Raw genomic sequence first — 25,903 nt, forward strand, 5'->3', positions numbered from 1 at the left:
GAGCATTTTCCTCCTCGGGAAAGAGAAGCTCTAATCTTAATTAAAAATTTAATTCTGTGGCATACTGGTTTGGATTTTCTCAGCATGCAGCTGACAAACAGCAGGTGCCTTGGAGCAAGAGAATAATTAATAGGTAGAAACTCAGATTATAGAGGCCGCAGGTAAAAGAAAGACATGAGTCCCCCCGGGAAGGGAGACGGCTTTATTTAGGATCTGTCCCCGTCGCCTGGCGTTGTGCCTTTGCAGCAAAGCCTCCCTGTTCGTACTTGTGCTTGGTCGTTCACGCGTGGGCTCTTTAGTGCAGCCAGGGCTGGTGGGAGGCTGTCCCTGCTGGGGTGACACTGGGACCCAGAGACAAGGTGATCCCGGCCCTGCCCATTGAGACTCGTCAGCATCGCTGGTCAGACCCATACAGCATTACTGGTAAGATAAAGGTCAGGAGACAGTGTTGTGAGGAGGGCACAAAGTGGGGTTTGAGGAGAGGTGCCCAGTTGAGGCTGTGCGTTAGGACAGCTTCTCAGAGGAGGTGGGATCTTAACTGCTTGCTGACCCGTGAACAGGAGCAGCATTTCAGGAGGTGATGGATGCGAGAAGGTCCAGGTGTCTGGAGACACCAAGGCCTCCCAGGATGAGGCAGTTTCCAGGAGTCTCTCTGGTACTCCAGGGGTGAGGAGGGGAGCCCGTAGGCAGAGAGGCCAGCTAACATCTGCCCTTGTGATCCAGTGGACAGCAGGCCTGCCCCAGGAGTACTCCCAGGGAGTACGAGGAAGGTACTCCCGAGTACAGGGGCTCCATGCCCGGGACGGGTGTGAATCTGGGATGCCTTCCATGTTTCTGGTTTGAGAGGCAGGGTGGGGTGTGGCCACAGAGATGGATGAACAAATTGGGGAGAGTAATGAAGTCTGGGCGTGCTGGGTCTGAGTACCAGCAGGGATGGTGTGGGGGTGCATGTGAAGAACTTAGTGGTTCTCCTGGTAGTGGCTGGAGAATGAGATTTGGGATCAGTAGCTTACTGGGGGTAGGAGAGACGTGGCCAGGCACACTGGGGGTCAAGTATCTAGAAGAAACTGGGAGATCTGCAAGGATCCTGTGTGGGCCAATAGGAAGTTCAGGGAGGAAGCCCAGGGCAGAAAGTTTGATGAAGAAAGCACAGCTCACCTCCAACTTCTGGTGGTGGGCTGGGTCAGAAGCAAGAGAAAAGCCAGTGCTCCGAGAAACGTAGTCCTTGCTGACCTCAGGGGCAGCGTATTTGCAGCCCTTGGCTCAACACTTGAGATCTTAGGGGTCGAGGACAGGCCCGGGAGGGCATGAGCATGGCTGAGAGCCTGGCTGTGCTGGGAAGGGGACGTGGCTCTCATAGGAGGGGACTTGTGTCCAGAGGCAGGGCTCTTGTTTTGTTTTTCTTAAAGAATTGGTTTGGGAGGGTGCCTGGGTGGCTCAGTGGGTTAAGCCTCTGCCTTCGGCTTGGATTGTGATCTCGGGGTCCTGGGATCGAGCCCCACATCGGGCTCTCTGCACAGCGGGGAGCCTGCTTCCACCTCTCTCTCTGTCTGCTTCTCTGCCTACTTGTGATCTCTCTCTAAAAAAAAAAAAAGAACTGATGTGGGCATCTTAAATGCAGAGAGGAAAGTTCTGGTGGGGAAGGGAAAGGTAAATAAGGTAAATATACAGAAGGGGGTTCTTGCTGGGCGGCTTGCAGAGGAGGTGGAGGGAGTGAGGTCCCCGGCATAGGCGAAGGAAGGTTTTCAAGGGTCCCCCACTGGGAGGGTCCAGCCGCCCTCAGGTCCACGTTTCAGGGCTGCGGTAAGAGCTTTTCCTGAGGAAGGCGCTGCGCAAGCGACACTGCCCACTGGGAGTAAGACTCGGCGAGTTCTGGCTGGAGCCTCGGTCCTCCTCGCTCTTGATGGGCATTCTAACCCGGTCCAGACACCGTTGCCGCCTCCACGGCGGGCCCCTCCCTGCCCTGTGTCCCGGTCACGCTGCCCGGACCCATGCTCCAGAGAAGCAGGCTTCCCCCTCTCCTCTCCTCCCCGCCCTGCCCCGCCCCCAGCCGCTGCAGCCCCCGTGGTTCTTCCTCCATGTGACTCTTTTTAGTTGATCTCTCTCTGGGCTCTGGGACCAACGCCGTAGCCTTGGTGGAACATAAGAACGCCCTTCTCATTCCCATACGAGTCTGGTCTGCGCTGGGCCCCACAGAACCCTGCAGACCTCGCTTAGGATGGTGAGGGTGTGCGGTCACCGTCGGTGGGCTGACTGGCTGTGCGCACTGCCGGTGCTGCCGCTGCCCACGGCGCTGGCACAACCACAACCAGCGTGTGCTCAGACAGTGCTGATGTGCTCAGAGCCTGCGAGACCGTTGAGGGCAGGAGGCCGGGAGCTGGTCTCAGGAACCCCTTTGACTTCAGGAGAATTGGATGAGCCACGTTTGGTACTTCCTGCCGATGCTTAAGTGTGATCAGGCTTTGACTTACTGTACATGCTCACCTCTCTCTGTTTGCAGGTTGACGAGTAGCGTGACGGAATGATAATGAACAGTCATCCGATTCTGTGTTTCAGGGCATCGTGGGTAATTTGGCCAGCGGCAAGTCGGCCCTGGTGCACCGGTATCTGACCGGCACGTACGTCCAGGAGGAGTCTCCCGAAGGTATGCTGTCTGCCAGGCTGTCTCAAGCTCCAGAGCGTTTAGTTTATTAGATTTTCCTGTAACATACTCTGAATTGTGACGATGATGCATCATCACATGTCGAAAAAGAGTAAAATACCAAGCAGTAAAGATCCTTAGGTATGTCGTTTCTTCCATAGTGTTTTTAGCTAACCGATTATACTTACTTTGGCATTTAGAATGGTAGAGTCTTGAAATGCTGTTGAATTTATTTCTTACATAATAGTCCTGGCATTTCAAATGTCAGTCCGGTGTCGCCCCCTTTAAATACTGCTCGGACATTCCTCTGATCTGGGTATTGCGTTTATCCGTAACTTGTACATACTGTTACCTGGTCCTGGATCAGAGCCTCTCACGTGACCACCACATGTTTGAGTACATCCCCCTGTATATTGTATTTTGAACATGTAAGAATCATTTTGCATGAGACTAAGAGATTTCTTTTGCCATTAGGCTTTTGCTTCTTCAGTTAACATATTCATATTTTATTTTTTGCTTTAAGTGAAATTATGGTAGCGGCAGGAAGCCACGCAGTCCCTGTGTCTTTAATCAATGTAGAGTTCACAGGCGGCTTTCTGAATGATATTTTCTCTCCATGTAACCTTTTACAATCCAACTCTGAGACACTGAATTTCTGGTTCCTTCTTTTTCTTACTGGCTGTTCCATTCTTTGCAGATATGGATGCAGGTAACTATACGTTTCCTTCATGGCAGCGCTTGTCTTGTTTGAAGAGAGAGGACAGGCTCAACTTCGCACTGTAGTGTTCCCTCCCTCCTCGTTCTGTGTGCCATTGATTCTGTTTCATTTTATCCTTTTGTTTTAGTTACACATTTCACCCTGTTTTGTCCCTTAGATGTGTTCTTAGCAGCAGTCCTGAGTAGCTTCTCATGTTCCCTGTAACACCTGTTCTAGTATTTAACTCTTGTCCTGGAGACCGTGTAACCATTCCGAAGAGCACGGAAGGCTGGCGTTCTGGGGCTCTCCGGGGGCTCGGCCGTCATTCTGCAGGGTCTTGCAACCCTGTCCTCAAAGCCTCGTGGTGGTCACCTCAGGGAAAGGCCCGCTTTTTCGTTATCCACATGGACATGAGGGTGTAGGGAGATCAGACGCACAGGCTCCTGGCTGGGAATTGAAGAGAAACCCACGTATCCGATGGACGGAGAATGTGTACAGATGCTAGGAAAAGCACCATCTGGACAGGGGTTGGGGGAGAAAAGGTTCTGCGTCTTTTTGACGTCTTCCCTGGGACCTGTGCCTGGGCTGTGCTGGTGTTGCGTCTGTTCCTCGGTGTCTGAGCGTGGATTTTAGCCATAGTCCTTTGGATTCCACTGAGGGAGCCTAAGCTCTTTTCTTGGACTTTCTGCATCTTTGTTGGGGTTAGGGATTGTTGATGAGGCCAGGTGTTGGGGGACGGGCTAACCTGACCTCCCACGATCGCCTCGTGGAGTGAATCTGCACGCATTCTCGGGGGTGGCTGGTGACAGGGTCTGGGCCCCTGGTTTTCTGCCAGTGCTTGGGCTCCTCCTGCGCTCAGTTCGGCATCCAGTGTAGTCCGTGTGGGAGCCCCCGAGTCACAGACGCCTGTTCTTCCGCACACGGTGCTGTGTTGTTGTTATGTGGCTTTTGCTCTTTTCCCATGTGCTGTTTTTGTTCCATCACATTTGGGGCTGTGGTTTCTTTTCAAGGGGTCCTTATGTTTTGATGAGCATGAAGGCATTTTTCTTGAATGGTCGTACTTCAGATAAAAATTATACTTAGTGGGATGACTCAAACGGTGGTCTCTGCTGAACCCCCTTATTTTGATTGTTTAACACATTTTACTCTATTGAGATTTCATGGCACTGCATACAGTTTTAAAAATACACCATTTTATAGGGTAGAAGCATGCATGAGCACACCAGAGGACATCCCTTTACTCATCTGCAAAGTCTCATTCCCCACAGTGGGGCTTGTGCCCAAGGTGTCCTGGATCAGGGGAAAGACCATCCATGATCCTTTCTCTCTACTTCCAGGGACTCAGGCCTCCTGCTTGTCCTCTCATGTGTGACTCGGGTCAGGGTAGGGCCCCCAGGTGTGCCTGAGTGGACATGCATCAGGGAACTGTGGGACAGAAGGAACTGTGGGCAGGTGCCGCTGTGTGTTTGGGAACCCCATACCCCCTCCCCCGCAATCTTTGCTTCACAGGGGCTGTCCGCCTTCCTGGAACCAGGCAGGTGGCTACGTCCTTGCCTTGTGGGGAGGCTGGGGCCCTGACTCCCACTTCCTGTCCCCTGGCCTGGGCGAGTCTCGTAGCAGCAGGAGACTCAGTTTTGTTTCTGAAAGGGCGTGAATGACGGAAGCCTTGCTTTCTCACTCTCTGGCCACACTGGAGTTCTTTCTGGAACTGGAACTCTGCCAGGGATCCTGCAGCTGGAAAGTGATCTTGGTGGTTGTCGAATGTGAATGACATTGATGTATTAGATATTCTTACTTCATTGAGAAGCGTTCCATCCAGAATGTTCTGGATTTGGAGTATACCGAATCTCTGCCCAGGTTTGTGTGCCTGTGTGGGCGGCATGTGAAGCTGATCACAGCTCAGCCCCACCTGTGAGTACTCGCAGAGACAGAGGGTCAGGTTCGGGGGCAGCAAGCTGAGGACCGATGTCTCCAGTACCACCCTGCGGGGAGGGCGCGTCCCGCGAGCTGTGTGGCCCTTCACGTCTTCTAACTCATCCTCCTTCCCTCCTGCAGCTGTTGGAGTGACCGGCTGCCCCCGGCCGTGCGTGGCAGTGACTTCAGGCACCGGCTTGCTGCTGCTGGTGGCCGTGAAATTGGCCAGTGCGCATGGCTCACCGGAGCTCTCCTATTCTCTCAGGGTTGTTTCTTGATTTCCTTAGCACGCAAATGTCCCTTAGTGCCACTCTGACCCGCCACCGTGCGACCTTCACATTGCTGGCCATTGTTGGTGGGGACAGCGTTCTCTTTGCAGGAGAGTTCTCTCTTCTGCAGAAACTGGTGCGGGATGACCCGGACTTTTGGCCAAATGTACTTTTCATCAGATGGGTTGTAGCTGGGTCTCCGAGGAGAACAGCTGCTGTGTTTGAAACAGCTGATAGGTTCTCACGGGTAGTCCTGTAGGAGAGAGTTGACAAACAGAATTTCAGTGATTTTAAAGGTGCAGTTTAAATGAGGGATGGATTTAAATATTATGTGTGCTTTTTTAATGAGTAAATGAGCAGTGCAAAAGTGGGTAACTCAGAGGGGAGCCAGTGATTCTGTCCAAGTCATCTGAGGAGTGAAATTTCTGTGCAAATACCTGTTCAGTTGTGTGTGTGTGCATGCGTGTCAGAGTTCTAGGGCTGTCATAGCAAGTGACCACAGATGGCATGCTGTCACCATGCTGGAGACCTGAAGCCCGAAAGGATGGTGTTAACTGGGTGCATTCCTCTTGGAGGTTCTGACCACCGGTCTGTTCCGATCCTCTGTCCTCATGCGTTCTTCCGTGGCCTTGTGTCCGTGTCCGATGGCACTCTTCTCATGGGGCCGGTGGTCTCTGGATGTAGGGCCCACCCTGCCCTCGTCTGACCTCATCTTTGTCACCTCTGCAAAGACCCTGTTTCAAGATGAGATCACATCACGGGTGTTAGGGGCGAGGACTCGAGCTTCTCTGTCATGGGAGGGAATCCCCCCACCAGCGCTGCTCCATGTGTGATGCGTACCTGGTGTTGGCAGCGGACGCTGCACCTGGCATAGTTGTCCGTTCCCTGCAGGGGTGGGAGGAACCGCGAGCCACCCTGCTGTCGCTGGAGGTGCTCACTGCTGGTGTCCTAGAGCTCTGCAGAGAGGGGATGAGCTTGCCTGTGACCTTCACACCTCTGATGGGGATTTCACAGCTGTCACTCACTGTCTGTAAGGAGAAGCAGAGCGATCCGTGCCCCGTTAATGGCGCTCATTAGAACTGTGAACGATGTTGGCCATGTCGTCCGAGTGTCCTCCTCACGTGCACGCTTCACGTTCACCCTCCCCCCCCCCCCGTCTCAACCGCAGACTCCTGGGACCGCCTCTTGGGTTTTCACTCTCTCCCCTTCAAAATCGAGACAAAGAGAGAAGAAAGGAAACATGGCTGTCAAGTCTCCCCGGGAACATGATGGACACCTGCCCTGAGCCGTGGTGTCCCTCGGGGACTGGGAGGTGGTGGACTATGGTGTCGTCGAGAGACTTTGAGCTTTAGAACAGGGTCAGTGCCCCGAGACCCTGTCTCCGTGACATCCCTGTGTTCTTCCTCTTCTCTCTCGTGCCGTGGGTCTTGCTGAACTGTGCGGAGAGCTCAAGCGGAAGGATCTGGAGCCTGGAGAATCTCACACCGGGTAGCCGCCATGGTGGTAGTGCAGGGCAAGGTCCCATGGGCTCCCCAGGACAAGACTCCACTGTCCTGTGGATTGAGGGGAAGATTTTACAGTCAATGGAGATGAGCTTAAGAATGTCCATGGACCTTTTCTCCTGTGATTATAAAACTAACGGCTCTTAGCTAATTTTCCAAGGAACTGTGGGAACAAAACGGGAAGAAAGGTGCCAGGCTGCCCCATTCCTGGCTGTCGCTGTCCCATGTGGGTGGAGAGTTCTGTGGTCATGGCTCCTGGCAGGAGCGAGGGCCTGCTGGCAGTGAGGTCCCTGCAGGCTGGCTGTCCCTCCCCTGGTCTTGCCGTCGGCACCGCCAGCAGCTGTTTCCCAGCAGATACGTCTGTCTCGGGGTGGGAGGTGGTTCTCGGAGCACATGGGTCTGAAATATTTTTTTAATGAATGTTTGCTTAGTCGCTTAGAAACAAACCATGTGGTAAACACTTAGCCATATTTTTTGGGACACATGAAGTGCATTTGAGCTGTCAGCCCCTGAAACCCTTTCCAAATCAAATAAACTTAAAAAAATTTTTTGTCAGCTACCACTGCTCAACAGATGTTAGGGCTTATTTCTAAACACGTCCTCTTGTGCTGTTTAAAGTCCTGATGAAAAAAAATCTGTAAACTCTAATAAAAGTTGAGTAGTTTTGAAATCCAGCCTTTTAAGTGTTTTAACATAATTTTACCATGTTACTTGTAACTGAGTGATTATGAGTACATGATAATTTTTTAATGAGGATTATCTGTAAACCTTGAGATTACGAGCAGGCTGCTGGTAGTTTGGTGTAATAGATCAGGCACAAGTCCGGTCTTTTTTACGTTCTCAAATCCTTTCAAATCGGCCTCTGGCCATAGAAACATCACTGACCTCTCGCTTCCTTCCCCTGCTCTTCACTCTGTCCTCTCATATGTAAGCCATGTAGAGGTCCAGGTGATACTGCCCAGAATAGAGGAGGGATCCTGAAATTATCGCTAGAGCCACAAAGAAACCATGAAAGAGCACATTCTACTTTGTTTTGAACAAGGAAAAGAAGGCTGTAAAGTAAGAATGAGGAGGTCGTCATGTTTTTGGCATTGATAGAGCTGGCAGGACAGAATGTGTTTTTGAGTTGGTCGTTTGGAACTCAGAACACATCTTCCCATGTTGTTACAATTAGGTCAACCAGAAACCGAAAGCGTACTGAGAGCCGGGTACCTTCCAGAAAAGAGAAGAGCCTTAAGTTGAGATAACTCTAGTTCAAGACTGTGATTTACACCTGGCCGAAGGAGACTCTATGAGCACTCAGAGGAGGGCTTGCTCCAAGAAGAGCGCCAGGTTCCCCCTGCAGCCCACACAAATGCTCACTCTGGCCACGTGACGCGGAGCCCCCAAATAGCACGGTGCACGCTGTTGACACAGCTGTTGCTTTGCCAAGACCTCTCAGGACATCACACATTGCTGCAAGACCATTTCTTTAATAGGAAAAAGGAGATGAGGGTCCAGAAAGTTTCACCTTTGCAATTATAGGCCATCTTTTTTTCCTGGAGAAATTTTAATACCAAGATGTGTTTTAGAGCTTCAAATGTGCCACCTCTGTATTGCAAATGGAAAAGTCATTAGAGAGTCCCCTGGTCCATTGCTGCATCTGTCCTTGTCTCTGGCCTTGATTCTGTCGTCTTGCTGGCAGCTGGCTGCCATCTCAGGCAGTCTGAATGGTAGTAGAGCCGTCCGCCACTGGCCCTGCAGCGGCCTGCTCTGATCTGGAAACCACAGGGTACACATGCATTGTGTCAGCCTAGACTCTAGGTGACCCCCTTCAAGGAGTTTACGTAGAAAAGCAGGGATTTATGTAACTCATGTGGGGGAGCGGCTAAGAGGAAGGATTTCGTCTAGGAAACCCTGCTGATCCACGTAAGCTCCCGAGGAATGGTCTGTCCCATTTCTTGCCTCTGTGGGCTTTGTGCTCAGCGAGGTCTCCCCACTTGGTAGCAGGCATTTCATTGGTGATCCTTAGTGTTCCCAGGAGATGGGGAGGAGAGTTGGCTGTTTCTGTAGCTCCAGCAGAACATCAGACATCCGTCTGGTTGCCTGGCTGGAGTCCCATGCTCTTCCGTATCGTCACCGATGGGGGCCCGTAATGCAGAGCTCTTCCGTGACATGCAGACCCGCTGTCTGGCCTTGTGCCCTGAGGACCTGCCCTGGCAGTGCCCCGGGTACCATTTGAACTCACCCCTGTGCTGCTGCTGCCAAATCGCTCTGACTTCCACGGCCCCACTTTGGCTGTGGACCTTGGGCTTCTCAGGCATGTTTTCCTTCTTGATTTTGAAGGACAGCAAACTTCGGAATGTTATGCATTTGTTTGGATCTTAAAGTATGAGCTCACAAAACTTTTTCTGCATCCCCCTCCCCGCTGTTGTCTTAACTCACCATCCCTTCCTCCTGCTCAGGCTGTTTTACTGGTTCTGGGAAGTGGGAGACCTCGGATGCATGTGACCATGCTTTTGCTAGGTGAGAGGTTTTCTGTGGAAGGCAGAATAGAAAGGAAGAAATACTGGGATGAGGCCAGCCTTGGGGTGAAGAGAGGAGAGGGTGAAGGGCATGCCATGCCTGGTGCAGAGGGGAGGGTGCAGGGAGGAAGGCAGAGGTTAGGAGAAACTCCCTGCATGGCTGTGGGTCAAGGTGGAGAGACTGACATTCCGGAGGAGGCTGGGTATCATTTGAATGGATGGAGCTCACCTGGCAGGTATGGCTGATGAGAGATGCAGCGGTTGACATTGTTTGCAGAAAATGTTACCTCCCGGGAGACCATGCTTACTGGACCGAGAACGCCCAAGTGCCAACTCCCCTTTGGGGTCATGGGCTCTGAGGACCAGGACTTGGTGAGGAGGGAGGTCAAAGTTAGGAGAGGTGAAATAGGCCAAGTGGCAAAACTACATGGGAGAATCTGTGGTCAAATGAGAGTGCCCAGGTCTGTGACTGTGCAGGAGTCCTCTGTCTCCAGCCTGGGGGCAGGACGTCCGCAGGTACCAGCCACACCAGTCTCACCGGATGAGAAGGCTCACCCAATCCTGTATGTGTGTGTACACGCTTGCACACGTGTGGACTGTGCAGATCTACCACTGATCCTACAGATGATGGTCTCATAGCGTTCACGTGAATTCTCTGGTGACTGACCCAGGCCAGAAGTAAAAGCCAGAGTCAACTTTAGTGTCGTGTTTCGTGCATCCTGGGTGGCTTCCTGGAGGCAGTGTTTTGGGAGACTCTGAGGGAGGGTCTAGTCTGGGCGGAATATGAAGTGTGATGAGTAGGCAGCAGAGGCCTGTGTTCTGCTCACATGGCCCCGTGGAGCAGCATGTGTGGCCGGCATTTGTTACCCTTTTCCTGAGACACATTTTTTCAAAGCTGTTTTGCTTATTTTTAAAAAATAACATCAGGGACAAAAGAAGAAAATAGCACTTGCTCTTTGAGGGCTGCTTGAGTAATGAATGGCGTGGAGGGAGTGGGGGAAGGGGGCTTGACAGACCTGACCGGCTCGTAGCATGCTCTTGTCTCTGTCCCCGGGGTTGGGGGAGCGGGGAGCAGGCCCGGACTGATGTGCGGCGATGTGGGGGGCATGTGGACAAACTGTCCAAAACCACGTGCCGTGTAACCACGTAGCCTGGCAGGGGGGCGGGCCAGCTGCTCTGTGTGTCTTCCCTGCAGTCCAGGGAAGAAAGAGGCCTTGTTGGGGCAGGGGGATGGCTAATGTAGACATGCTCTGACAGGAGTTGGGGGTCCGGCCTCTGACGGGATGTGGGGACAGGGAGGAGTCCTCGGACAACCTCTGGAGGTTGGAATGGATTCACATCCCAACAAAAGGAACTGCAGGAACCTGTTGACCTCCACGCCCTCTACAGCCCCGTCAGGGGTGCTGGCTGCTCGTTGGTTCTGAGAAACACTGGCCGCAGAGTGTGTTTGTGCTGTCTGGGCCCTGTGCCCTGGCGTGCCCTCCAGCTTGGGCAGGCGCCTGCCATGCACCGGGGAGCAATACAAGCTGATCTTGTTCCAGAATGTTCCAGATGGAGGAGCTTCCTGCGCCATGTGCAGGGGTAGGTTTAGCTGGAGTGACACACAGGCATGCATGCGTGTGCACGCGCACACACACCACACATACACACACACACACACACACACATCCGTGAGGACACCCCAGGGGCAGTCCTGTCTCCTGCCAGCACTTTGCAGGCTCAGAGCTGTGCCGCTCACGCTCTGCGCTCCCCTCAGGTGTGCTTGAGGACCAAAGCTCCCTCTAGGATGCGGACAGAGACCTGGAGACAAAACCTGGATTCCTTCCAGTAAAGTAAATACACTGTTGCCACAGGATGGGAACAGTTACAGCGAGTCTCTAGAGGGAAGGTAGGAAACTGTAATATGCAGGCATCAGCATGAGAAATGTCAAAGGGGAGACTGGGTCCAGCAGCGCCTGCCCAGCTCGGGCTGCGACTGCCCACGAGCTGGAAGAATCACTGGCATTTTTAAACATTTGTAAAAGTAAATAAACCAACCAAGAGGCACCCAGGGAGAAAGAAGAATACAGCCCATGGTGCCTAAACTACTCATTACTTGGTTCTTTAGTGACAGTTCGTAGACCCCACGCTACAGTGTGTAGAAACGACATCAACTTGTTAAAATGGGTAGGAGTTTTTGGTTTCTCTGTAGGGTTGGATCTAACAGTGAGCAGCCTTTTTTAATTTCTTGAAGCAGATACCTGATTTACACTCAGGGAATAGTGAGTGAGCAGTTGTTTTATTTTTATTTATTTATTTATTTATTTTGAGAGAGAGTGAGTGAAAGTGAGTTGGGCCAGAGAAGCAGAGGGGGAAAGAGAACCTCAAGCAGGGCTGCCCGCTCAGCGTGAAGCCTGATGTGGGGCTCTATCTGGTGACGCCGAGTTCATGACTAGGCTGAAATCAAGAGCTGGACACCTAGCTGGTCTGAGCCACCCAGGCGCCCCATGAGTGAGCAATTCTGAAAGACATTACTTTTCCATATTTGATTCTAGGTTTGCATATTTAAAAATAGAGTTTGTGCAACAGGTTATTTTTTTAATGGAAAGTTACTTTCAGTGGATTGCGCTAGTTGAGAACCATGAATCTGGGGACTGAGGGACCACTCGCCAGCGTGCCAGTAATTGAGTAACCCGGTGTCTGGCTTTTGTTTGGAGCTTGTGGTCGCGCGCCCACTACCATTCTGGCGCTCTGGCCCCGACACCCGGGTCAGGCCGTGGGTAGTTTCACTGGTCGGGGAAGCCTTGTTTCAGTATTCTGGGTGAGCCAGGTTCTTAGACCCTAGTTTGCAAAGCTGGGGTAAGTTTACCTTTTTTGGTGCTTAAAATAAATGTGCAGAATACTAAATAAAACAACCGTAAGTGTATTCTTTTCCCCCAAAGAAACTAGTCCGAGACTAAGTATATTTCATTAAGTTCACCACATAGGTTATTTCAGGGACGGCAGTAGGTGCTGGAATGTTCAAGTTCAGCCACCGCCGTGGGCACTGGAATGTTTTCAATAAACAGTTCACTGATTTGGTTATGAATCAGATTTTACTGAGCGGGGGCCAGCATTATATGACTGTTTCCTAGAGAATGCAGTTCTGGGACTGCCCCCCCCATCCACTCAGTGGATTCTGGGGGCAGGTTCTGCACCTACTCTCGGTACCCTCCCCATCCGACGCCAGGCCTGGCTCTTCTTGTCCTGCCCGCTGCCTTGAAAACAAGCTGCATTCGGGCAGAGCTTCTGCCCCGTTCCCTCTGTTCCCAGCACCAGCACTTTGCGTGGTACAGGGCAGGGCTTGCCAAACACGTGAGTGGTGGTTCGGAAGGCCACGGTTAGGCGGACCCCCAGTGCCGAATTGGCAGGAAGCACTTGGGAAAGCCTCACAGGTAGCAGCTTCCTTGCCTGTGCTGGGAAGAGCCAGATGGTGTCACCGGAGTGCAGATCAGATGCATTCTACCCCTTTACTGGTGTGGAAGCCGATGAGGAGCACACCTTGGGCTTGGGTAAGTATGGAGAGGCTGTTAGCAGAGACTTAGAGAACCTTCTCCATGGAGCGGTTTAAGAAGCACTGTGGAAGCCTTGCTATTTCATGAGCTTTTTTTTTTTTTCATGAGCTGTTTTGACTTGGTCTCCTGGATCTTCCAGAACATGGGGAATTAGGACCGAATATTAGGCAAACTCTTGGTTTTCATGTAGGAATGGGGGCAGTGTTTTTTGCTTTCTGGCTGCGTCCTCTTAGATGTGCCCCATGTCACTGCCTTTGCAGGTGGAGACTCTCCCGCTAAGTGTGAGTTTGCATTTGGAAATTGCAAAATCGTCCTTAAAATGTAGCAGTCTCTAGCTGATTTCTGCCAGGCGCTTGTGACGCTTAAGGACCCGACGGGGAGCTGATGTGGGCCAGCTCCTGCCTGCTCACCTTGGTCACTTGAGTCAGGTGCTGTGATTACCTGAGTTTTCACATGAGGAAATGAATGCACCAGGAGGCACAGGTACCATCGAGGTTTGGGCCTGGGGTTGACGTTGGTGGGTGTGAGGCCAAGGTTGACCCTTGGCAGGCGGGGCTGTGTCTCTTCCCCTTCACTGCTGCCTGAAAGCACCACCACCCAGAATCACAACTTGACAGATCATCAGCTGGGCTCCAGGCACTTGGAAGGACCTTGGGCGGTCATGCGGTCTGAGTGCTGGGCTCTGCTGCTGACTACAGGGGTCTTGAGCCCTGGAACAGCTGCCAAGTTATTAGGGAGAATACTGAGTTCTGTGGGAGAGTGTAAGTGAGCTTTGAGGCTTTGGGTTCTAGCTTTGCAGAATGGTGTTAACAGGAAAATCCTGAGTGTATGGAAGCCTGAGGAAGCCTTGGCTCCTGATCCCAGAGGTGGAACCCACACTGAGAGGCCTGGGTGGGAAGCCATTTGCATGTAGAGGTCTCTTTCTGGAAGGCGTTCCCCTTATTTCAGGGGGGACCCCTGGACACCTTTGGGCTCTGTGGCCTCCCTGCCTGCCTGCCTTCTGCCGTTGATGACAACACAGAGGATATGTTATTCTTTGCAGTTGCTCTTTTAGAGATAATTTGGGGGGGGAGGATAATAGTATTTGAAGCAATTTTGGGGGGGTGGGGGAAACTCACGAAACTTAATGAGAGTGATATTGGGTATATCAGTGGATATTGAAAATTGGAGATTGGCTTGGATAAATCAGCCTACATACATGCCCAGAGTTGCTGGATTTATTTTAGTCTTAAAAAGAGATGATTTGGGGGCACCTGGGTGGCTCAGAAGGTTAAGCGTCTTCCTTGGGCTCAGGTCATGATCCCAGAGTCCTGGGATCGAGTCCCACATAGGGCTCCCTGCTCAGCGAGGAGCCACTTCCCCCTCTGCCTGCCGCTCTGCCTGCTTGTGCACTCATGCGCTCTCTCTCTCGCAAACAAATAAAATATTTAATTTAAAAAAATGATTTGGAGGAGAGAACTCTCAGTAGGATTTATGTATTAAACTGCTGGTTTGCATATTCCTCACTAAGATGTGACTATTGAGCAACAAGCCACTTCCTCGGATGTTTCGTTTTCCAGCTTCTGTTTGAGCAGCCGTTTCCTCCCGCAGGCCTCTGGGACATCACAGTGCTCTCTCCGGGCCATGCTCAGTGCTCCGGAGAGGCAGCCCCAAAGCTCTTTTGGGAACAGGGCCTGAGGCTCTCAGATTCCAGTGTTATGTCTGCCTTTCTGTCCAGCTGGTTTTGGTTTTGTTGGCTGGATGTCAGGAAACCTGAACTGCATGAGTGATACTTTTAAAAAAAAATATATATATATATACACATATACATGTATATACATATATATATACACACACACATACATATCAGCCTGTTTGCTATTTCAAGATACCCTTCCACGAAATAGGTCCACAAGTCTGGAAGTAAAAGGAATGGCTGGACTTCCATAACTTCGTGTTGCGGTTAATGAAAGAGCTGCTCTCCTTCCATGGAATTGTTCAGACAGGGCCCCCCAAGTCATGGTAAGCACTAAACGCACCATGACATCCTGAAGTCAGCGTGTGAACCGATTACTGTTGTCCCACTACCGACATCACACAGAAAGCTGCTCCCATACACGTGCCTGGCTTGTCGGCCTTGAGACCATGGGGCACGTCCTGTAGTCAGGTACTTACTTGTCTGCATAGATTGTGGCTGGATTTCAGGTGCAGACACTCATAGGACAAGGGTTTTCAAAAGTCAAGTTCAAAGCCGCCACTCTGCTAACATTCCAGAAGGTGGGTTTCTGCGTTTCTGTAGGAGTTTACCCAGCGTGGCCAAATCCACGTGTTCTTGGTCTCATTCAGTGCATCACTTACTTGGTTCATTGTCACCTATGATTCACTCACCAAACCAGTTATCTGTATTTAAAAATGCTCGAATCAACCATTTTTAAAAGCCTTGAAGCCTCGCTGGAGGAAAGTTCTTTTGAGGAGCTTCGAAACCCTGCTGCCTGATAAGAAACCCCACCGTTGCTGGCGGGAACAGTTTCTACCAGGGCCTCTGTTTTCTCCCTTTAAAGTGGTTGAGAGTGTGTGTCACTGTTTCCTGGAACATCGTGTAGTCTTTTGATCTGCAAATTCAGATCTCTCTGCATTTCTGGAAAATTCCTTTGTATTTTCTCTCTCAAGAGGCTTGTCGTTCTTCGAGGGAGTTTGTTGTCAGCGACCCTGTTTACCCCCCACCCCGTCAGCCTCATCTGTCGTCCTGTCCACTCACTCCTGCCTCGGGTTTGTCTCCATCTTTCTGATCTCACCAGCTATTTATTTCAAGCCGTCCCTCTGTGTCAGACTCTCAGCTTGAAGCACTGTCTCTTTTGTTCCTGTTTTTCAAATTTTACTCATTTGTTCCAGAAGGTCGCTGTGGTTCTCCTTTCTCGGGGTTTGCACTTCATCTCCTATTTGAGAGTCTCATCACTGGCATTCTTGTTGTTTGGAAAGCCTGTTCTTAAATTGCATTAGAGAGGGAAGCGCTTGTAAGGGATTTCCTTCTGCTTTTTGAGTTTTGTCTTCTTCTCCGTTGGCTCCTGTGTTCTTCGTGCTCCCTTCCTCTCTCCCTTCCTGCCTCTTTCTGCCGCATCAGCACGCGGTGTCCTTACCCTTTCTCTGCAGCATACCTCCTCCGTGGGCATCTGCCCACACCTTCTCTCTGACAAGACTGCTGCTGTCTTGACTCTGCTCTGGGGTCCCTCCAGGGTCGGCCACCAACACTCGCTGGGGCCACCAAGGAGGCTCCTCTCGCTCATCCCGTGTCCAGTCCAGGGTGTGGAGAGCCCCCTGCCATCTGGTTTCCTGCAGGAGGCGATAACCCCGGTCTTGAGTGTCCTGAAGCAGAGGGCTGGACCGCTCTGCTCACACAGCCGGCCCCCAGTCATGCATGCAGATTCCCTGCAGGGACGTGCTTGGGCTGCAGGACCTGAGGCTGGATGTTCTTCACCTGGAGAATGACAGTCCAAATGCATCATCATGCCCTACCTGTCCCTGTCCTCTGCCCTCTGAGGGAACCGCCCCCAAACCACGGTTTTGCTTTTTGTCACAGGCCGGGCTCCGTTTCTCCTGTGAATTTGCGAATGCCCAAGTATGGGGTTCCCTTCACTTACGGGGTGGGGGTTAGAATACAGACTGTCATTCCCCATTCTGGCATTTTCTTTGCCTCCAGAGGTCGAGGATAAGGCTCTGCTGCCTCTACTCTCTTTCCCTCCGCCCTTTCGGGGCCGTTGTTAACCCCAGGGGGTGCGATTGGGGCCCCGTCCAGTCCTGGAGTCTTCTTTTTATCCAAAGCCCACTGTGTTTGAGGATTTAGTCTGTGAAGCTTAATTCCTTTTCTCAGTGGATGATCAGTTTTCTTCCTCCTGCTGTTTACTTTCCCTCCTTTGTTTTATTAGGAATAAAGGAAAGGAAATTAAATTATAGTGAAGTTCAAATCTGCCATCTTAACCTGGGACTTTGACTTCTCTCCCGATCTTTGTTATTTTACTTAGATCTGGGTGAAGTGAACTCATTAGAGTCCTCTGGCTGCTGGAGAAAATAGCATGTTGAACCCTCATCTCACCGAGTCGTAACCCTGAGGCTTCACCCATGGGAGCACTTCGAGGTCCCTGCACATTAATCCTCTTTGCTGGTACAGTCTTACAGTTGTTACTGTTCCGGTTGGGTGCTTTTTTTTTTTTTTTTTTTAAACAATGTAAGTTTAAAAAAAAATTGGCAGAGGAGATAAAATCTGACTCTCTTAAATTTTGTAAACTAATACATTACCGATGATACTTTTTTCCCAGTGAAAAAAATAGTATGAGATCCAAAATTCCTTTTAAATGTCACAATACAGAACTTCTCCAGAACCTCCTTATTAATAAGTTATCGATTTTGGTATTTTTGTCAGACTTAAAAGGGCAAAATTCAGAAGTTTCTGGCACATTCACAATTAACTTTTTTATATTCTTCTAGGGAGAAATGAATTCATAGTTTTTTTTTTTTTTTCAATGTATCCCTCTCATTCCACTTGCCTTAAATAATTAGGAAACAATAACATTTGCAGATACTCTGTTTTATCTAGTGGTTATGTGGAGAAGAACTTTTTTTTTAAGATTTTATTTATCTATTTGACAGAGATCACAAGTAGGCAGAGCAGCAGGCAGAGAGAGAGGAGGAAGCAGGCTCCCCACGGAGCAGAGAGCCCGATGCGGGGCTCGATCCCAGGACCCTGGGATCATGACCCGAGCAGAAGGCAGAGGCTCTAACCCACTGAGCCACCCAGGTGGCCCTGGAGAAGAACATTTTGGGCAGATGTTAGAAGGGTTCTCATGGCCAGCATTGCGCAGGGAGCGTAGGAGGCCCAGGCCCTGATGTATGTCCTCGCCTGAGCCACGACTCACGATCGTCGCCCGGTCCGAGGCCGGTTTGCCCCCATGGGAAGCAGCGGGCCCAGCCACAGCTTCATCAGCTGCGAGGACACTGCCCCTCCCCTCTTACAGAAAAAGGAAATAATATGCTGTACAAATGCAAATGGAAACTCAAAAATAATTGTCATCCTTTGCCAGAGCATGAAAAAGTAAAGATGAAAATCCACAGTTAAAAAAAAAAAAAAAAGACAAAATGATAAGCACGTTTCTTTTTAGTGATGATTTTGGAGCTGTGAGCAGAGCAAGGAAGAGGCTGGGTTCTCAGTCGGCCCCGTGGGTGCTGGGAACTTTCCCGAAGGCCATGAGGCTCATCTGTGGACAGGGCGGCGTCGCGTGCACCTGTCCCAGCAGAGTCCCCTTGGGAGAAAGGAGGGCAGGGATCTGTGGGCACATCTGGGTTTGGGTCTTCTTCCTGCGACGTGCTGGCGAGGGGGTTTCAGTCAGCGCCTGACCTCCACTTCCTCCCAGGAGATGGGGATGTTGGTGACGATGTTTGCCTCACCCGGTGTTGTGAGCAACAGCAGAGAGCATGTGGGAAGAACAGAGCTTTGTGAGCTTTCCAGGGTTCTCTAGGTCTATTACTGGCCTTACCTTCTCTTGCTCAGAGAAATGTTAACGACATATTAGTAGCTTTCAGTCCTATTCGCCAAAACGATAGAAACAGAAATGTCAAACATCTGTTGCAGTGCTCGCTCCCAAGAAAGCCTTTTTTAAAGGAAAATTAATTTGCTTTTTTTCCCCCTTAAAGCAGAATGACTACACAGATGAGTGCTTACCCCTCCATGTGGGGATCGCCGTCCACAGCGGGTCGATCCCACCGACTGTGAGCTATGACAAGGAACGCACTCATTCTACTTAACCCAGCATCCTGACTTTAGAACTGGTTCCCAGGAGTGAGACCAAGACTCAGGATAGTAACCTCGACACCTTTAGAGTGTTTGATTATGGTTGGATGGTCAGAGACATTCTCCAGTCTTTCTGGAAGCTCCTTAGAAACCAGAACTGCCTTATCCTTCCCAGGTGTGGGGTTCACAGCACCTGCACGTCAGCATCCCTGTTCTCATCAGGCACACACGGGTCCGCTTTTTCCCCTTTTGGGGGGAGAAATAAAGACTTTGACTCCCTTCAGAATGCAAGCTCAAGTGCACACAAAGGTCAACAGGGGAGTTTCCTGGGAAGCCAGAAAACTTGCCTTTGGCTGAACTAGAAGTTGCACATGAGGCTGAGTTCTGGCAGCAGAGCAGCCTATCTGTCTGTCTGTCTGCTGAGCACCGAGTGTGATGCCGTTCCCCTCTGTTGGCCTCAGCGTGGCTTTGGAAGGAACTGACATAAGCTGAGATGGACATCCATTTTCCATTCCCACAGGGATGTCATCCCGGGCTCTGGGCCCTGGTGTTAGGGTCAAGCCAGCGGGCCTGTAGCTGCATGTGGGCCCCGCGGCCCTGGGGTCGGCACGCCCCTGCCTGCTGTGCCCACCACACCCCTGTACACAGGTGTGCTGGGCCATCCGGTGCTGACGGTTTCTAAGATGAGGTCAGGTGTGGGGACACTTTCTAAAAGTAAAATCATCCCAGAAGTAATTTAGTATTATGTAATAATAGCTGGCAGAGAAGGTGGAATGCCATTCATGTAACAAATTTACATGTTGGCCACGGGGAAGACTGGGGACTGTGTGCTAGGAACACAAAGTTGGGGGAGAATAGACCTGCAGGAAAACCATTGGAAATTGGATTATAAAATAGGCATCAAAAAAACCTTGCATGAAAAGTGCGGTTGGATGCAGAGTTTGGTGGTGTCCTCTTAAATCTAAGGTAGGCAAAGACCTCATGCTCCGGATGAACTGGACGCTTGCTTTGAAGTCATGAGCCATGGCCCCCACTGAAGCCAGGCCAACTTGGCGCTTCACAGACTGTCCTCCTGAGGCTCTCCCTTTTGCATTTCTAAACTGCAGCAAACGAGTATTAAAGTCGCATTTTATTTACGTGCCAGACCATATTTCTTCAGGACCCAGCAGCCCCATTCCAGTGGAGCCTGCTGGTGGTCAGTGGGAGTTTATTTATATACAACTCTTCTTAATCTCTCTCTTTCTTCTCACACCCTGGACGCTTCAGTACCTGGCCAAATTTTATCTAATTATTAAATCTTGGGGTTCTTGGAAAATCCACGGGTGTATTTAATTTTTTACCTGTTGTGTGTATAGTACCAGAAAAATCACATAAGCCAATTACAGGTGTCTAATATTAGTAATTGTAAGATATTGAAAAGACATGCTAATTATATACTTTGAGGGGAAATGTAAAGTGATTTTAGAATTGGGAGGGGCCTTTAGCCGTGGGAGAAAGGATCACCCCTCCTTTTAGAGGTGATGTAAATTAGGTCTGGATCCTTTGCTGAGGTTACAGAGCTGGAGATTGTAGAGGCGTAAGAAAAGAGGTCGTTGCTAACCTTCCTTGAGTTGAATACTGTGATTGAACCATCTGGAAGCAGAGCTTGCCAGTAAGACTCCACAACTATGCTGGAAAGGAAGAAAGTGAAAGAATGGTGGTTAAAGTCATCCAACACGGTCTTTGGGTAGGACATGCGAGGTGGAGGTGCTCAGCCCTATGTCATCTCGTTCCTGGGGGGCTGGGTGCTGACACCTGCCCACCGGGCTCTTGCTCCCTGGTACCAGTGTATTAGCTTGCTTGGGCTGCTGTAACGGAAGGCTACCAACAGGGGGCGCTCCAAACAATGAAGATTAATTCTCCCGCCATTCCGGAGGCCAGAAGTCAGAGGTCACGGTGTGGGTAGGCCTGTGGGGGAGGATCTGTTCCAGGCCTGTCTCAGGCTTCTCGCGGTTTGGGGGCATCTTCGGTGTTTCTTGGCGTATAAAGCTCCTACATCCATCTTCACCAAAATTTCTCTTGTCTGGGGACTCCATTCCCTGGATAAGGGGCCCATCCTACGCTAGTATGAGCTCATCTTAACTAATCACATCTGCAGTGAATTTATTAGCACATAAGATCCTTTTCTGATGTATTGGGTGTGAGGACCTCAGCATATGAATTTGGAGTGGAGGGGACCCAGTTCCGCCCATAACAGAGGTAATGGCTGGCCACTGCGTGAAATTAACGTTGCTCTTTTAGGATGTGATAATTAGCAACTTAACAGATTGAGGAGCACTTAATGATTACTGGGGTTTTTTAAATACCTGCTGGAACAGCAGGGTTCCCACAGCCTCCCGAGGGCCCCAGACCTCAGCCCTTCCCTCCCCTCCATTCTCCCGAGCACAGGCAGGACTGTTTTGCTGAAAGGACATTTGTGAGATGCCGCCCAGACCGGTCCCTGCCACCGGAGGGCCCAGTGGATGTGACATGTGAACTGCCTTGAAATCACTCAGAGCACCAGTATTTCCTGCGACGTGAGAGCTCTAAGTTCTGCATCAGATCTCTCGACGGACGTGATCTGAAGTGCTGTGCTCCCTCTGCTTCTCTGTAGTGGCCGTCACCCTCACTCAGGCGCTGAGATCGACCCACCGGGAGTGGGTCAGAGGGAGGAATCATGAGCTTGTACACAGATTCCCGTGGCTTTTCCCTTGTCCCCCTCAGTGTGACCCGTCAGATCTCTACAAATAGGATGTGAGGGGAAAGGTTTTTCCCAAAATAAAGAATAGATTTCCCATCTGACATTGGTTTTTCATGAGAAGTTGAATTCGATTCATTCTCGCCAAGACATAGAAGGTTTCCAGCATCTCTCTCTCTCTCTCTCTTTTTTTTTTAAAGATTTTATTTATTTATTTGACACAGAGAGAGATCACAAGTAGGCAGAGAGTGGCGGGGGGAGCAGGCTCCCTGCTGAGCAGAGGGCCTGATGCGGGGCTCGATCCCAGGACCCGGGGATCATGACCTGAGCCGAAGGCAGAGGCTTAATCTACTGAGCCACCCAGGCGCCCCAAGCATCTTTTTTAAAGGTTTTAAAAAATGCGGAAGTGATCCTGATTGCTGTTACAATAGCAGTATAAGGATAGCAGTATAAGGAGGCTTATACATTAATTGTATCTTTTATAAAAGCAAGTGCTAACTCTTGGCAGAAATTTTGAATAGCACTAGTAATCCTTGCGAGTGGTTGCTGCCCTTCGGGTGGGGCAGGGGCCCCATTTTATAGCGGGGGACACTGGGGTAGAGAGAGTTGAATAAGGACAGTGAAGTCCCTGTGGTGGCGTGTTGTGGCCCCAGGATCCGCACAGAGTGCTGGCCTGGCCTTGGTGTCTTGTGGCTGCATCCCCATAGGGACATGGGGACTCTGCAGGGCGCCCAATGTTTCCTAGCTCATTCTACAATCGCGGCAGCCCAACAGGGACAGGGTGCTGTACTTTTCTCCTTACACGGAGTCTGTGATTCGGGGACCATAGATCATCTGCCCGTATTCCTACAAGTGCAGAAAGTGGGCTGAGCTTGTCCGGATCCAGCGAGCAAACATGCCAGTCTCTGTGCTCTGCCTGCAGTCTTTGATGGTGGCCTTGCGGAGGGTGGGGGGGGCGGGAAGCAGAAGGAGCATCGGTCTGTGCTGTTGGAACGTTGGAGAGTTGTCTTCGGATTTTGTTACTGAGCAGACTGAACAGCAGATAAAGCGCGAGTGTTTTGCGGGCCCAGGAAGGAGAGGAGAGCAGGGGCGTGCATCTGCGTGTGTGCAGATGCGGGCCCGCTTCAAAAGGTTGGTCCCCCGGCTGGCCTGCCACCGTGCACATAGCAGGTGCCCGTCCGGAGCTGTCGGGAAGGCCCCAGGAGACAGAGGGCACACTTGCATCCCCCGGGGCTGGTGGGGAACGCTCTGCCCGCGTGGTTCTCTGGGCAGTGATCGTCCGGGGCTCAGGTGGTGTTTCTGGAAGGCATCGGTGCCGAGGACAGAATGAGAGCAGGTGCTAATGCATTCCTTTCTCAGAAACAATTCAGAATCCTGGTGAGGACTCAAAGCCCAGAATCTCGAAAGTGCTTTGTCTTTGGAGGTAGCTGAGGGAACCAGAAGTGGACACCCTTCCCACGTCCAGGAGAAGCCTGGTGGGGTGGTCTGGGGTGCTACGAGGAGGTGCACAGGACAGTTGCGTGTCCCTCCCCAGCTAGACGTGTGCGGGGCCGAGATGAGGAGGGCCAACCCCCCTTCCCATGTACACAAACACACACATACACACCATCCCAGCAGAGTCCCTGGTGGTTTCTCGCTAACACGGCGTGCTCTCTAACCCCCCCTCGCCAGCCAGCTGCCCCGCTCTGTCTCGACTTGTGCGAGAGGCCATCCGTAGTTCTGTCTAACACGTGTGTGCTAGTCGAGCGTCCTCCCCGTGCTCGTGCCCCGTGAATATGGAAACACCATTCCCATGATGTTCTGTGTTTTCCTTTCAAAAACTGGGTTTCTCTTGAGGAGAATACAGGTTCTCAGCCCTTGAATTTATCAAAATGTTGTAGATTAGGCACCTGTTGAACATGAAAAAATTCGTTTCAGTTTTGCGAACCCAACAAGAGAATGCTAATTCCTGTGCTGTTTCTGAACTCTGCATCAATGTGTTCCCAGGGAGAGCGAATTCCCGAATTTACAAACAAAGCCTACGATCAGATGCTTCCCTTCTCAGCCATGGGTGAGCCCGGCATTGCCTGGGAGGCTGTGGACATGGGTCCTTAATGACAAATACTTAAAATCTGAGTTCAGTACTTCTTTAAAAATCCAGTGGTTGCTGGTCCTACATACTGAGAGTTGCCTCCCGGGCGACAGCCTAGGGTGTATTTTTCCACAAGCGAAGCCCACGTCTGTTTGCCCTCCTCACACCCTGTCTTTCCTCTGTAACGAGATGTTTTGTGTGTGGCAGGTGGCAGGTTCAAGAAAGAGATCGTTGTTGATGGACAGAGCTACCTGCTGCTGATTAGAGATGAAGGGGGCCCCCCAGAGGCGCAGGTGAGTACTACAAGCAAAAAAATGGTAAGCCCCCTCTCACCTTTGCTCCCTTGTTAAGGTTCTGGTTCAACAGGTGGCTCTAGAAATCCGTCAAGTGTGTGCAAAAAGGTGACTAGAGCTCCCATGAACACATTCTCTCTAATAAACTAATTCTGTTGCTCCTTCAGATGCAATCCTGGAGGGAAGTTAGGTTTGTGTGGCTGGTTTCCACTTTGTGTTTTTAAGATGGAAGGAACAGCAGAATTTGCACTGATTTGTCGACTGTTGATGTGACATCCGGAAATGTCCATAGTCCTCTACCATTCTCTGTCTGCGGTTTATTCCCAAGAGCAGCAGGGTGATTGAGAAAGTTGCTGGTCTAAAGTCTGGAAATCCAGTGCGGGCTGCCATGCTGCTTTCCCGCCTTCTTGGTGCAGGTTAACCCTACTGAAAACCAGTGTGCAGTATGGTGTGGTTTCCTTGGAGGTTCCCTCAAGGCTGGGCATCCTGGAAATCGGAAAGCTTAGATGTGGTAAACTTTTCCTTGGTTTACTTAATCTCCAGTGTATTATTTTACTTATGTAATAATTTACTAGCCAAGCACATAATATGACCTGAATCCAGTCAGCAGCGAGCAAACGCCTGCCCTCTGTGGGTTCGCTCCTGTCATCCTTGAGACGACCCTGGGGGAGTCCTGTCTTCACGGAGGACCCTGATACCATGACATCTTGGCCAGGGTGGACGTGGTGGAGGGGCACAGACGGGGGGATGGAACCAGGACCCCCCGGAGATCTCTGTCTTGGCCTCTGGCCGTGAGACTATGTTGACCAGTCCTTTCTTCTAGCTGTATTTTGTTCAGGAGCCTTCTTTAGCTCAGAAGACTTTTTTAGCCCAGAAGCGTACCCTAGTTAAAGATTTCTACTGTGGGGGGATATCAGCAAAAAGCCTTTCAAAATTAGGGACAGGATTTTGTACAAAATTAAGCAGAGCGTGTTTGAATATCCGGGGCTGGGGGCCTATCTGTTTTCCTGTTACCCTTCTCAGGCACGTGGAAGCCTGATCTTTGTTTTCATTGTTTCAGAATAGTTTATGCACCTCACCTAAGAGAACAGCTTCATGAACAGGATTATGAGGCTTCTCTGTGGCTACTAGTGTCCTCTTAGGTTTGTGGGAAACCTGCCGGTTCACCGGTTTTTTGTGTGTGGCAGTTGGTGAGAGCAGCCATTGGGATGGGTGAGGGCTGGTTATGGAGTGCTCACCACCAGCTAGGTGCTGGGGCAGCCCCGCCATGACCACGGAGAGTGGGATGTGGCTTGCTTTTCCTCTGCACGGGGGCTCACACAGCCTTGCTCCAGTCCTGGAGGGCCATGAGAGCTCTCCGGGTGCTTGTGCTCGTGCATGTGGGGAAGCTTCACTGCACTTCTCAGAAGAGAAAGAGAAAACATACCTTGAGGTGGAAAAGGGGGAATGGAGAAGCCCCTGGCCCCCTGGGTCCTGGGCCCTTTGTAGGGGCATCAGGCCTGTCCCAGGATTCATTCTTAACAAGATCCTGGTCTCATTTAATTCTGCTGTTGTCATTTGGACTTCGTCTTTATTTAAATTTTATCATGTAGAATTTTCACTTATAACTGAATCACTTTTCTGTCGCAAGTTAGAGCTTACCCCACAAAAAAATTTCCCCAGATATATCAGAGCTGATGTAAAAGCCAGTAAAAGCCAGTAAAAAAGGCCAGTAAAAGCTTACCTAAGAACTGTGGCTTCACAGAGAAAGTAAACAGGATTAATATTATTTTTCATTTTCATGTGGAAAGAGCAGGGTCTTAGGTGGCAAATTGGCCTGCTCTAGATTCTGCTGTCGCAACCATGGGTGACGCGGGGGGACTGAGCATCCAGGGCCCCTGTTCACTAGGCTCCAGCCTTACGAGTGGTTTAAGTACTGAGTGGGCCAGTACATGCCTGGCTGTAGTCACTTGCCCCGAGTAGGTGTGAGGGAGGCTTCACCTGGATGCAGGTAAAATAGGAA

The 25,903-nt window shown here is 50.8% G+C and overlaps 1 protein-coding gene across 8 annotated transcripts in view; it reads left to right on the forward strand.

Moving 5' to 3' along the window:
• Nucleotides 1–25,903, forward strand: part of AGAP1 (ArfGAP with GTPase domain, ankyrin repeat and PH domain 1) — a 517,259-nt gene that overhangs the window by 176,938 nt on the left and 314,418 nt on the right. For 4 of the 8 annotated variants that reach the window (XM_046018363.1, XM_046018362.1, XM_046018359.1 and 1 more), the window contains exons 3-5: nt 2,557–2,644; nt 3,339–3,350; nt 23,816–23,901. In XM_046018363.1, coding sequence (XP_045874319.1) covers nt 2,557–2,644; nt 3,339–3,350; nt 23,816–23,901 — 186 coding nt within the window. The remainder of the gene's footprint in view (nt 1–2,556; nt 2,645–3,338; nt 3,351–23,815; nt 23,902–25,903) is intronic. The other 4 variants (XM_046018364.1, XM_046018365.1, XM_046018366.1 and 1 more) reach the window with 1 other exon arrangement.

This window comes from Meles meles, chromosome 9 (assembly GCF_922984935.1).
Source record: "Meles meles chromosome 9, mMelMel3.1 paternal haplotype, whole genome shotgun sequence".
NCBI classification, from domain to species: Eukaryota; Metazoa; Chordata; class Mammalia; order Carnivora; family Mustelidae; genus Meles; species Meles meles.